The following is a 14381-nucleotide window of genomic DNA, read 5'->3' as shown; positions in this document are numbered from 1 at the left end:
TATTTTTTTAACGGAGCACTGGAGATCAATTTCGAGTCTCAGAGCAAAGGGTCTAAATAAAAAGGGTCTGAATACTCCCTCTGTTTAGTTTTTATAAATTTGCTAACATATCTTAAAACCAGTTTTTGCTCTGGGATATTGTGTGTAGATTGATGAGCAATGTTTTAATAAGGCTGTAATGTAACAAAATGTGGAAAAAGTCAAGGGGTCTGAATACTTTCAGAACGCACTGTTTTTCCATCAAAGTAGATTTTTTATTGGTAAACTTGGATCTATTTGCTTAGAACTGGTCTATCCAACATGGCATAGCAGTTGGACGTGTGTTTGTCTTGTCCTGTGTTATTAGTCTGTAAATAGTCTGTTTTTCATTTTTTTTCATATATAATTTAATCTCACTTTCCATCTCACTTTCTATCCGCCTCACCCAATGTGGTATGGATCTGCTATTTTTATACCTTATGACTGGAACCTCCATCCAAAACTAGCCAGCAAACTAGCTCTTGTCATTGTTTGACACTGCTAGTGCTCCTCATCTCAGCTCAGACTATTAGCTCAGACACCAGCCAGCTTTAGCTCAGACAATTACCTGCCAGTCTGCACAGCGCGATATCAACCCAGAGCATATCGGACTGCTTTTCTCTAACACATCACCGGATTCCTGCCACAAGCTCTGGACCATTACACAGGATCATCGCAGCTAGCTAGCTGCAACCGAGTGGCTATTGTTGGCTAACGCCTCGGTCCCGAAGCAAGCACCAGTTAGCCTTGAGCTAGCCTCAAGCTAGACTCATCTCCTGGCTAGCCGACGTAGTATACCAGCTAATTCTTGGGCTACAATACCTCTTTTGCCAATTAGCCTGGACCCTTTATTGTCGACACGGAGCCCTGCCGACGCAATCGTCCGATGTGGTTTCAACAGGCTTTTCCACGGCAGTGTAGCCGAAGACCCATCTGCTAGCTCCAGCCCGCTAGCTTTCAGAACGCCGTGTCTCCCGCTTGCCTAGTGTAGTAGCGACTACTGAACGGCTCCCTGACTCACCTATTGCTGCTCATTGAACCCTATGGATATATGGACCTGGCTACACAGCTGATGCCATTATGTTCATTAACTTCTTGATCCTACTTGAGACGCAGATGTCTCAACTAGGCACCTGGAAATGCAAATGCGCTACGCTAAATGCTAAATGTACTCGTTAAAACTCAAACCTTGATCAAAATTCACAAGCAGGGTATTGAATTAAAGCTACACTCGTTGTGAACCTAGCCAGCAAGTCAGATTTTTAAAATGCTTTTCGGCGAAAGCATCAGAAGCTATTATCTGATAGCATGCACCCCCCAAAATGCCAGCTCGACACGTAAACAACAGATTTTGCGATAGCCGGCGCTACCCAAAACGCAGAAATAAAATATAAAACATTCATTACCTTAGACGAGCTTCTTTCTTGGCACTCCTATATGCCCCATAAACATCACTATTGGGTCTTTTTTTCGTTTAAATCGGTCCATATATACCCAAAATAGCTTTGTATGGAAACTGTGTCATTCAGAAAAAATCATCGTTTTTAAACGCTGCGTAATTTTTTAAAATTAAAAAAGTCGACGATAAACTTTCACAAAACACTTCGAAATCCTTTTGTAATCCAACTTTAGGTATTAGTAAACGTTTATAATCTATCAAAATGATTACAGGGCGATGTCTCTTCAATAGGTCCTCACTTCAAAAACAATGCCATCTGATCTCTCCCTAAACTGCTTCCGGGTGAAGACTGGAAAACTAGAGGTCAGACAGATGTATTTTCCAACAATTAATTCAATTGAAAATTAGTACAATGGCGCCATCGTGCGGAATTTGTATGAGGTGCAGGCAAATTCCCATTAAATTCTGTTCTCTTTTAACAACTGGTGGAAGTGACTTATGGAAATTATTTTTTGCTTTCAGAGAGCAGTTTTTCTTGCGTTTTTCAATGAAACACACGCTCTGTTATAGTCACAGCCGTGATTTAACCAGTTTTATAAACTTCAGAGTGTTTTCTATCCACACATACTAATCATATGCATATACTATATTCCTGGCATGAGTAGCAGGACGCTGAAAAGTTGCGCGATTTTTAACAGAATGTTCAAAAAAGGAGGGGGTAGGATGAAGAGGTTTTAACACCGCACATCATTTTGTTTTTCTGTCAGCCACAGTCTCGAACTCAGGTCCTGTGTGTACCTAACTGACCCTCCCTGCCCATTCATCACCATTTACCCGTTGTTGTCTTAGCTCTCCGACCAACACCTGTGATCGCTTTATGCCTCTCTCTAATGTCAATATGCCTTGTCTACTGCTGTTTCGGTTGGTTCTTATTGTTTTATTTCACTGTAGAGCCCCCAGTCCTGCTCAACATGCTTTAGATAGCTATTTTGTCCCACCCCCACACATGGGGAGACCTCACCTGGCTTAACTGGTGCCTTCAGAGACGCAACGTCGCTCATCGTCACTCAATGCCTAGGTTTACCTACACTGTATTCACATTCTAGCATACCTTGTCTGTACATTATGCCCTGAATCTATTCTACCACGCCCAGAAATCTGCTCCCTTTATTCTCTGTTCCCAACGCACTAGATGACCAGTTCTTATAGCCTTTAGCCGTACCCTTATCCTACTCCTCCTCCGTTCCTCTGGTGATGTAGAGGTTAACCCAGGCCCTGTAGCCCCCTGTACTACACCTATTCCCCAGGCCCTCTAATTTGTTGACTTCTGTAACCGTAAAAGCCTTGGTTTAATGTATGTTGACATCAGAAACCTCCTCCCTACATTTTTTTTATTCACTGCTTTAGCACATTCTGCCAAACCTGATGTCCAAGCCTTGTCTGAATCCTGGCTTAGGAAGGCCACCAAAAGTACTACAACATTTTCCGTCAAGATAGAACTGCCAAATGGGGCGGAGTTAGCCTGCAGAGTTCTGTCTTACTATCCAGGTCTGTGTCCAAAAAGTTCTAGCTTCTAATCCACCTTTCCAAAAACAAGTCTCTCACTGTTGCCGCTGTTATAGGCCCCCCTCAGCCCCCAGCTGTGCCCTGGACAACATATGTGAATTGATATCCACCCACCTATCTTCAGAGTTCGTACTGTTAGGTGACCTAATCTGGGATATACTTAACACCCCGGCCGTCATACAATATAAGCTAGATGCCCTCAAACTCACACAAATGATCAAGGAACCTACCAGGTACAACCCTAAATCCGTAAACATGGGCACCCTCATAGATATCATCCTGACAAACTTGCTCTCCAATTACACCTCTGTTTCTTCAACCAGGATCTCAGTGATCACTGCCTCATTGCCTGCCTCATTGCCTGCGGGTATCCTGGAAGGATATTGACCTCATCCCGTCAGTAGAGGTTGTTCTTTAAAAGTGCTTTCCTGCATCTTAAATAAGCATTCCCCATTCTAAAAATGTAGAACTAAGAACAGATATGGCCCCTGGTTCCCTCCTGACTTGACTGTCCTTGGCCAGCGCAAAAACATCCTGTGTTATACTGCAATAGCATTGAATAGCCCCTGTGATATTAAACTTTTCAGGGAAGTCAGAAACCAATATACACAGTCAGATAGGAAAGCAAATGCTAGCTTTTTCAAACAAAAATGTGCATTCTGTAGCACTAATTCCAAAAAGTTTTGGGACACTGTCAAGTCCATGGAGAATAAGAGCACCTTCTCCCAGCTGCCCACTGCACAGAGGATAGGAAACACTCATGATCATTATCACATTATCTACGAATTTCGATACCATTTTTCCACGACCGGCCATGCTTTCCATCTCGCTACCCCTACCCCGGCCAACAGCTCTAAGCTCCCCGTAGCAACTTGCCCAAGCCCCCCCCCCCTTCACCCAAATCCAGATAGCTGATGTTTTGAAAGAGCTGCAAAATCTGGACCCGTACAAATCAGCTGAGCTAGACAATCTGGACCATCTCTTTCTAAAATTATCTGCTGCAATTGTTACAACCCCTATTACTATCCTGTTCAACCTCTCTTTCGCATCGCCTGAGATCCCTAAAGATTGGAAAGCTGCTGCAGTCATCCCCCTCTTCAAAGGGGGAGACACTCTAGACCCAAACTGTTACAGATCTATATCCATCCTGCCCTGGTTTTCGAAAGTCTTCGAAAGCCAAGTTAATAAACATATCACCAACCATTTTGAAACCCACCATACCTTCTCCGCTATGCAATCTGGTTTCCGAGCTGGTCATTGGTGCACCTCAGCTACGCTCAATGTCCAAACAATATCATAACCACCATCGATAAAAGACAGTACTGTGCAACCATCTTCATCGAACTGGCTAAGGCTTTCGACTCTGTCAATCACTGCATTCTTATCGGCACCCCCATAGAGACTGCCTCGCCTGGTTCACCAATTACTTCTCAGATAGAGTTCAGTGTGTCAAATCGGAGGGCCTGTTGTCTGGACCTCTGGCAGTCTCTATGGTGGTGCCACAGGGTTCAATTCTTGGGCCGACTCTTTTCTCTGTATACATCAATGATGTCACTCTTGCTGCTTGTGATTCTTTGATCCACCTCTACGCAGACAACACCATTCTGTATACATCTGGCCCTTCTTTGGACACCAAACCTCCAAACGAGCTTCAATGCCATACAACCCTCCTTCCAGTGCCTCCAACTGCTCTTAAATGCAAGTAAAACTAAAGGCATGCTCTTCAACCGATCACTGTCCACACCCGCCCGCCAGACTAGCATCACTACGCTGGACGGTTCTGACTTAGAATATGTGGACAACTATATGCGCATTCATCTTCTGCATATCTATCACTCCAGTGTTTAATTGCTAAATTGTAATTATTTCACCACTATGGCCTAATTATTGCCTTGCCTCCCTTATCTTACCTCATATATAGACTTTTCTATTGTGTTATTGACTGTATGCTTGTTTATTCCATGTGTAACTCTGTGTTGTTGTTTGTGTCGCACTGCTTTGCTTTATCTTGGCCAGGAAGTAGTTGTAAATGAGAACTTGGTCTCAACTGGCCTACCTGGTTAAATAAAGGTGAAATATATATTTTTTAAAACTGCTATGAATACACATTCCTGTCCATCTCCAAATGTTTGAACAACATTGCCTGTTCACTTTGTTTAGATATTGAAATCAAGTGGTCTACCTAGATAAGATGTTTACTTCTCAGAATGAGAATGTATTGCCATTTCCCTATATAAATTATTTTTTTATGCCCATTGCACATTAACATTATAGACAGACTAGATAGCTAGCACATACGTTTGTGGCTAAAATGCTGCTATTGCCACACATGGCAGAAACTGAGCCTTTAATTTCCACAATCATGCTTATTGATACTCTCGTTTTAGTAGGATCAGCTCTGTTCTACATTTTAGGAGTTGAGACATTGAAAGGGTATCGTTAGAAAGGTTAAGTTCTGGTCCATTACAGTAGAATAATGTCTCTAAGTGTGTCTGTCCATATGACTGTTGGACCAAACATCAAATGCAAATAGCGAGTTTAAGCTTCTTCTTTTGATGGCAGGGGGAGGGACTTGGTGTCTGTGTGTGGGTGGGAAGGTGCACAGTGCAAACAGCATAGAATGAGCGAAGGGGACGTGCATTGGTGGAAAAATTACCCAATTGTCATACTTGAGTAAAAGTGGATACCTTAAAAGAAAATGACTCAAGATAAAATTGAGCCATCCAGTAAAATACCATTTGACTAAGTCTACAAGTCTATCAAACGTGGAAGTATAAATCATAAAACATCCTTATATTAACCTTTCTAGCGCAGGCGTTCTGCTAGCGACCCATCTGGACAACATCCGGTGGAATTGCAGAGAGCGAAATTCAAACTACAGAAAAATTTATATTTAACATTCATGAAAATACATGTGGAATACATGAAAATAAAGCTTAACATCTTGTTAATCCAGCCGCCATGTCAGATTTCAAAAATACTTCACAGCTAAAGCACACCATGCAGACCATGCGATTATCTGAGGACAGCACCAAGCATACAAAACCATGAAAAACATTTTTTCAACCTGGCAAGTGGGCCACGAAAGTCAGAAATAGCGATAAAATATATGCCTTACCTTTGAAGATCTTCTTCTGTTGGCACTCCCAGTTATATCACAAATGGTCCTTTTGTTCGATAAAGTCCTTCTTTATATCCATAAAAACTCAGTTTAGCTGGCACGCTTCAGTCAATAATTCACCGGTTTCCCTCCTTCAAAATGCATACAAAATGAATCCCAAACGTTACCAATAAACTTATCCAAACAAGTCAAACAACGTTTATAATCAAACCTTAGGTACCCTAATACGTAAATAAACAATACAATTTAAGACGGAGAATAGTATGTTCATTACCGGAGATAAATAACAAAGAATGCGCTTTCCTCCACGCACATGAAAACACTACAGCCAAAATGGGAGCCACATACAACTTCTAGCTAATTTGTCAAAAAACCAGCCTGAAACTCTTTCTAAAGACTGTTGACATCTAGTGGAAGTCCTAGGAACTGCAATCAGGGAGGTTTTCGCCTTGTAATAAAAGTGCCAGCCATTGAAAACAGTGGTTATTTTGGGGGGTTGGCTTGTCCTCTGTTATACTCACAAACAATATTTGAACAGTTTTAGAGTGTTTTCTATCCAAATCTACCAATTATATGCATATCCTAGCTTCTGTGCCTGAGTAACAGGCAGTCTACTTTGGGCAAGCTTTTCATCCGGACATCAAAATTCTGCCCCTTATCCCAAAGAGGGTTAAGCAAACCAGACGACAATATTTTCATATTTTTTTTATTATTTACTGATAGCCAGGGGCACACTTGTGTTTAGTGAGTCTGCCAGATGAGAGGCAGTAGGAATGACTAGGGATGTTTTCTTGATAAGTGTGGGAATTAGACAATTTTCCTGTCTTGCTAAGCATTCAAAATGTAACTAGTACTTTTGGGTGTCAGGGAAAATGTAAGGAGTAAAAAGTAAATTATTTTATTTTGTAGTGGAGTAAAAGTAAAAGTTGTCAAAAATATAAATAGTAAAGTACAGATACCCCAAACAACTACTTAAGTAGTACAAAAAAACAGAATGCTCATAAAAACCTGGAAAAAAATGTTAAACTTGATTCTTGCGTTACAGGCATTTGGAACATCGCGCTAAAACATACATTTTAATTAATCAAATTAATTTGATACATCGACCAACACTCGGAGGTATTGTTGACAACGTTTGAACAGATATGTCTCCCTATGAAAAAAACATAATACTGGACAGACACACGTTAAATTAATTAGCAATTATAATGTAGTGTTTTTGCAGATTGTAGTATATTGTAGTATTTACTGTAGTGTTTTTGTGAATTGCAACTGGGAAAACACCTCAAGTCAGTACTGTACTATTTACTGTAGTGTGTTTGTTTTATTATCCTTGACATAGAAGTGAAGGCTTTCTCCTTCAGGAAACCTACTAAAGAAATACTGAAAGAGCAAATTTTCCACAACTTGTAGGTAGGTAGGACTGGGGTCTGAATGGATAGTTTAGGACGTCGGCTCTTTTCTATAACCTGTAGGGAACACAATATATGGTTTCTCACTTATGGGTGGCACATTGCGATATGGGGGAGGGGAATGTGCAAACTAAATACTGTAGTATTTACTATAGTGAAAATGTAGTGTTTTTGTAGACTGTAATGTTTTTGTGGACATTACTGTGGTATTTATAAAATAGTTTTTGGGCACATAATACTATTTAGTATAGTCTTCCACAGTATTTATTTTTATTTTACCTTTATTTAACTAGGCAAGTCAGTTAACTAAGAACCAATTCTTAGTTACATTGACGGCCTACACCGGCCAAACCCGGATGACGCTGGGCCAAATGTGCGCTGCCCTATGGGACTCCCAATCATGGCCGATTGTGATACAGCCTGGATTCGTACCAGGGTGTCTGTAGTGACACCTCAAGCACTGAGATGCTGCGCCACTCAGAATCCTGAGTATACTATAACATTCCATAGTAAGTACTACTCCTGATGAGCGAGGGATACTACAGTGTGTAGTATTCTACAGTATACTACAGTTTACTTTAGAATTATATATTAAATTGTAGTATTTTTTCATGTGTGTTATAACATTCATCCTCCAATTCTTTGTGACGTCAGGCTGAGATGTGGGTGGTGGAGGTGATTTCCTCATTGGGTTGTGCATTCGTGAACGGTGCAGTGTGGATTGGAATTGCAACTGGGAAAACACCTCAAGTCAGTATGCAATCACAAGGACTTTGAGGATGAATAAAACTGTAAAATTAAGATTAAGATCGCTTTATTCGTCAATTGTACACAAGGTCCAACCAAAATGTGGCTTCTACTTTTAACCTCCTAGCCTTCCTGTGTTTGTGAGACATTATTATTTGTACCATCAAATTGAAATGAAATGCCCCCAGCAATCTTCAAATTGACATTCTAGATAGAATTGGCATTCTACAACTAGACATAAAGTGTTTGGTGCCATCATGGCAGCCATTACTAACTAAACGGTGTATCCATGGATCCCACTCAGATTGTAAAAAAATAATTTGTAATTGACTTTGTTTCCCAGAAGAAGAAATGGACTGTATCCCTAGCAACAGACACAGGCAGTAATAAACATAATTATAAACTAGATAGTTTGGGTCCTGGATAATGAATGTCTGAAAACTGTGGTATATTTAAGCAATAAGGCCCAAGGAGGTGTGGTATATGGCCAATATACCACGACCTGGACACAGCCATTAGCCGTGGTGTATTGGCCATATATCACAAACCCCAGAGGAGCCTTATTGCTATTATAAACTGGTTACCAACGGGTGGTTTGAGCCCTGAATTCTGACTGGCTGAAAGCCATAGTATATCAGAATGTATACAAGGGGTATAACAAAATATTTAGTTTTACTGCCCTAATTATGTTGGTAACCAGTTTATAACAGCAATAAGTCTCCTCAGGGGTTTGTGATATATGGCCAATACACCACGGCTAATGGCTGTGTCCAGGCACTCCGCGTTGCGTCATACAGAAGAACAGCCTTTAGCCGTAGTATATTGGCCACACCTCCTTGGGCCTTGTTGTTTAAATATATATTTTTGTAAGGATCGACGCTGATAGACGAGAAGGAAGTACAGGGAGTGAACATTTAATTAATAAACAATGGACATGAAACTGGACAGGACAGCGTCTGGCCATGAAAACATTAAAGCTGACTTGGGGAACCAACTGAGGAACAGACAGATATAGATGGGGCAATCAACAAGGTGAAGGAGTCCAAGTGAGTCCATTGAGCACTGATGAGTGTAATGATGGTGACAGGTATGCATAATGAAGGTATAGGCAGCCTGGTGCCCTCGAGCGCCAGAGAGGGAGAGCGGGAGCAGGCGTCACAATTATTATTATTTTAAATGAGTGGGGCAGTCCCACTCCTTTGATATTTTGTCATGTTTGAAAAGAGATAGGCAGAGTTGACACTTAGGAGAGATGGTGCTGAAGTAGCAACAGGCCATACTCCAACTCATGCTGGCAGCGGTATATCGTACATGTGCTCCAGAGGCAACTGCCCAGACCGCCAGACCACCCCAGTCCACATATACCTTTATAGTAGCTGGGTTTAATGACTATTTATGATGGCAGTACCTATAAATGTCTCTGGCCATTCCAAAGTCCCCGATCTTGGCCACTCTCCCTGATCCTTTGGTGGTCAGCAGGCAGTTCCGGGCCGCAATGTCCCTGCAAAGTGACAAGACAAGAAGAACCTTACAGGGGTGTGTTCGTGTTAGTGTGTGTGTGTGTCTCTGTCTATCTGTGCATGTTTGTGCTCATCTGTATGTGCGTTAGTGTGTGCGCGCTAGTCTGTCTGTCTGCGTTAGTGTGTGCGAGCTTGTCTGTCCGTCTGTCTGTCTGTCCGTCTGCGTTAGTGTGTGCGAGCTTGTCTGTCTGTCTGTCTGTCTGTCTGTCTGTCTGTCCGTCTGCGTTAGTGTGTGCGAGCTTGTCTGTCCGTCTGCGTTAGTGTGTGCGAGCTTGTCTGTCTGTCTGTCTGTCTGTCTGTCTGTCTGTCTGTCTGCCCGTCTGTCCGTCTGTCCGTCTGTCCGTCTGTGTTAGTGTGTGCGAGCGTGTCTGTCTGTCTGTCCGTCTGCGTTAGTGTGTGCGAGCCTGTCTGTCTGTCTGTCTGTCTGCGTTAGTGTGTGCGAGCTTGTCCGTCCTTCCGTCCTTCTGTCTGTCGGTGTGTATCTTATCCCCATGGTAAAATAAGGGCAAACAGAGGACTCAAAACACATATCTGTGAGAATAATGTAGTGTAGCCCATTGTGTTGTGTGCATGTTGGTTTCCACTCCCACCCTTAAACAATTGAGTGTGATTATTGGAATAACAGATTCATGTATTAAAGCATTAAGCATTAACTGAACATTAAATTGGTTAATCTGAACTGTTTGAATTCGGATTAAACAAGACAGTGTTATTCACAGCCAGATTTAGCATATGCATACATTTATGTTGTATGGGATTGTAATAAGATTTAAGAGGCTGCAGAATTTGAGTGGTATGACAAAGCAGCCACCACACTCTTCGAGATATTGCACTTGATACTTAATGCGCTCCAAGAGAGCATGTCGTCAATGCAGGTTTTCCTCAAGAAAATATAGTCTAGTGACACGAACTCACACATAGTGGCCTCAAGGATGATGATGGTTGCTGTGATTTGTAATAAGGAGTCGTGCTGGTGTGTGTGTGTAGTGTGTGTAGCCTAGTGCTTCTGTGTGTTGTGTTCGTGTGTGTGCATGCTAGGGTCTGCATGTGTGTCTGTAGCTACACTCCTGTGACACCATTAGGCGGTATCATAGTTGACAGCACATTTTGGGGTAAATTAGCTTTAATTGGGCTCGTTTGTCATTGGATGACTTGCAGGAAGTTGCGGGTTAAAGGGAAAATCCTGTCACAGGTTAAGGACGCCGTGGAAACCAAGCAAGGTGATTGCTGGGGTTGCGGGGGGAAGCAGTCAAACCGTTCTGTTCCCATCTGTTTTTGTTTGGGAGGGTGTGAATGTGGGGGACTGTGTCTTTGTGGTGTGTGCGTGCACTGCTATTTGTGTGTGCGTATGTATACAGTAAGTGGGTGAAATTAGTGTCTGTGTGTGAGAGTGTATTTGTCTGTCATTGCATATTGTGTGGGTTTGACTATACATTATGTGCACACTGTGCACACACATAAATCCATGTACAGTATGTTTCTCTACCACATTAGGCCTACCGGTGTATAAACTGGTTCTCCTCCAGGTATTGGCATCCCTGTGCTATGTCTCTGGCCACGTTGAGCAGGTCCTCCATGGATAGACTAGAAGGGTGCTCCTATAGAGAGATACCAGATAGAGAGGAAGAGATCAGGCTCATATATACATAGGGCTTGATTCAATCCGTAGAGCTGAAGACCTGCTCTACAGCGCGATTGAAATTTGAAGACAATGTTCCAGTGTTCTCAGAGACTGTACTCATGGTAAACGCTGCATATGTCTGCTCAATTGGAAATTACCTTAACATTTAAATCGCCCTATAACGCAGACCTAAATAAGAATTTGTTCTTAACTGACTTGCCTAGTTAAATAAAGGTTACATTTAAAAAGTGTGTATCTTATCCCCATGGTAGAATAAGGTCCAAACAGAGAACGCAGAACACATATATGTGAGAATGGTGTAGTGTAGCCCACTGTGTTGTGTGCATGTTGGTTTCCACTCCCACCCTTAAAACAATTGTGTGATTATTGGAATAACAGATTCATGTATAAAAGCAGACTCTATGGGGGTGCCGCAGGGTTCAATTCTTGGGCCGACTCTTTTCTCTGTATGAATCAATGATGTTGCTCTTGCTGTGGGTGATTCTTTGATCCACCTCTATGCAGATGACACCATCATGTTTCGGGCTAGGCCCCTTAGTTCCAATGAAGGGAAACCTTAACGCTACAGCATGCTATGAAATTCAAGTAAATTCTGTGCCTCCAACTTTGTGAACAGTTTGGGGAAGGCCTTTTCCTGTTTCAGCTTGACAGGTCCATACAGAAATGGTCCCCACAAAAATGTTCCAACATCTAGTACAGTGCCTTGCAAAAGTATTCATCCCCCTTGGCATTTTTCCTATTTTGTTGCATTACAACCTGTAATTTAAAATATTAATTTGAATTTCATGTAATGGACATACACAAAATAGTCGGAATTGGTGAAGTGAACTGAAAAAAAAAAAGTGTTTTAAAAAAAGTAAAAAATATAAAAAACTGAAAAGTGGTCCGTGCATATGTGTTCACCCCCTTTGCTATGAAGCCCCTAAATTAGATCTGGTGCAAGTCAGGGACAAAGTCAGGTCAGGGACAAAGTTGTGGAAAAGTACAGATCAGGTTTCGGTTACAAAAAAATATCAGATACTTTGATAATCCCACGGAGCACCATTAAATCCATTACTAAAAAATTTGAAAGAATTCGGCACCACAACTAACCTGCCTAGAGAGGGCTGCCCACCAAAACTCCAAGGAAAGGAAAATGCTATGTCTGGGGCAAACCTAACAACTCTTATCACCCCGAGAACTTCATTCCCAAAGTGAAGCATGGTGGTGGCAGCATCATGCTGTGGGGATGCTTTTCATCGGCAGGGACTGGGAAACTGGTCAGAATTGAAGGAATGATCGATGGGGCTAAATACAGGAAAATCCTTGAGGGAAACCTGTTTCAGTCTTCCAAAGATTTGAGACTGTGACGGACGTTCACCCTCCAGCAGGACAATGACCCTAAGCATACTGCTAAAGCAACACTTGAGTGGTTTAAAGGGAAACAACTGAGAATCTGTGGTATGCCGTAAAGATTGCTGTACACCAGTGGAACCCATCCAAATTGAAGGAGCTAGAGCAGTTTTGCCTTGAAGAATGGGCAAAAATCCCAGTGGCTAGATGTGCCAAGCTTATAGAGACATACCCCAAGAGAATTGCAGCTGTAATTGCTGCAATTGGTGGCTCTACAAAGTATTGACTTGGGGGGGTGAATAATTATATACACTCAAGTTTTCATTTTTTTGGGGTCTTATTTCTTGTTTGTTTATCAATAGAAATGTGCATCTTCAACGTGGTTGGCATGTTGTGTAAATTAAATGATACAAACCCCCAGAAATCTATTTTAATTCCAGGTTGTAAGGCAACAAAATAGTAAAAATACCAAGGGGGTGAACACTTTCGCAAGCCACTTTAGAAAGCGTTCCCAGAAGAGCACGTGTCCACATACTTTTGGCCATGTAGTTTATATGCTAATATACCTAGTGTATTTATGCAATGAGGCACATATCATTTTATTCAAACAAAATATTAAAAGAATACCTGATACCATTAGAGAATATACTGTATATATGAGTGCATTCTAAGAAACAAAATTGTACAATAAATTGAATACCCTAATTCCACCCAAATCCCTGAACTTCATTCTTTATTTGTCCATTGCCAGTAAAATATTTTAAGTGCTATTATCCAGTCAATATGTGATTGAAAAAAAAAAACTACAGTTATCCACTGTTCATCTGTTGCATTTCTTACAAATAAAGAATCAACTGTTGCATTTATTCAAACCTTTTAACAATTTGGCAAATGTAGTCAAACTTACTTTTCAAGGTTTCAGAAATCTCTGCTCCAAGGTACCATCTCTGGCTGTTGTGACTTAGAGCAAGACAACATATTCATCTAACAAAAAACACTTGAGCTGTGCACTAAAGCATTACCGCTCTGAACTAACGCACTGTACACTTTAAAATATACGAGACAAACTGGCAACTGAACTGACCAGTCTGGGTCGCGTCTCTCTCAGGAAACTCTTGAGGTCTCCTCCAGCCATCAATTCCAATAGGATGAAGCGTGGTAGGGCCTGTAGACTCACCCCTATACACCGCACTATGTTCTGGTGGCTGAATTTACTGCAGGGGGAGAGGGATAAAAGAGAGGAGGGAGAGAGGAGAGGGGTGAAGGAGTGAGAGGAGGGAGGAGAGAGAGGAAAGGAAGGAGGAGGAAGAAGGAAAGAAGGGAGAGAGTTAGGGAGGAAAGGGGAAAGTAAAGGGAGAAGGAGAGGATTGGAAAGGAAGTGAGATTACAGTACATGGTTGCTGAAGAATGGTCTGCCATGGAGCATGTTTGCAATATGTCTTCAACCAAAAGCTGTGTGTGTGTGTGTGTGTGTGTGAGAGAGAGAGTGTTTAAGTGCGTGCATGCGTGTGCTTGGGTTTGTGTGACTGTAACTAGGTTTCCATCCAATTGCCGAGAGATGTTCATGTTAATATGAACAAATCTGCATAAAAACAATATGGACATTTTTCCATCAGTGATGTGT

At 41.7% G+C, this 14381-nt stretch overlaps 1 protein-coding gene and 1 non-coding gene across 2 annotated transcripts in view; both read right to left on the bottom strand.

Moving 5' to 3' along the window:
- Positions 1-14381, bottom strand: part of LOC139384404 (ALK tyrosine kinase receptor-like) — a 658145-nt gene that overhangs the window by 18176 nt on the left and 625588 nt on the right. The window contains 3 exon segments of the mRNA XM_071129162.1: positions 9672-9764; positions 11284-11381; positions 13842-13971. Of these exon segments, the coding sequence (XP_070985263.1) occupies positions 9672-9764; positions 11284-11381; positions 13842-13971 (321 nt within the window).
- On the bottom strand, positions 7451-7505 carry LOC139385314 (U7 small nuclear RNA). The gene has a single exon (XR_011628935.1). It is a non-coding gene; the product is annotated as a U7 small nuclear RNA (small nuclear RNA).

The sequence above is a fragment of the Oncorhynchus clarkii genome, chromosome 26 (assembly GCF_045791955.1).
Source record: "Oncorhynchus clarkii lewisi isolate Uvic-CL-2024 chromosome 26, UVic_Ocla_1.0, whole genome shotgun sequence".
NCBI classification, from domain to species: Eukaryota; Metazoa; Chordata; class Actinopteri; order Salmoniformes; family Salmonidae; genus Oncorhynchus; species Oncorhynchus clarkii.
Note: the sequence above shows the minus strand (reverse complement) of the source record. Positions and strands in the feature narration are given on the sequence as shown.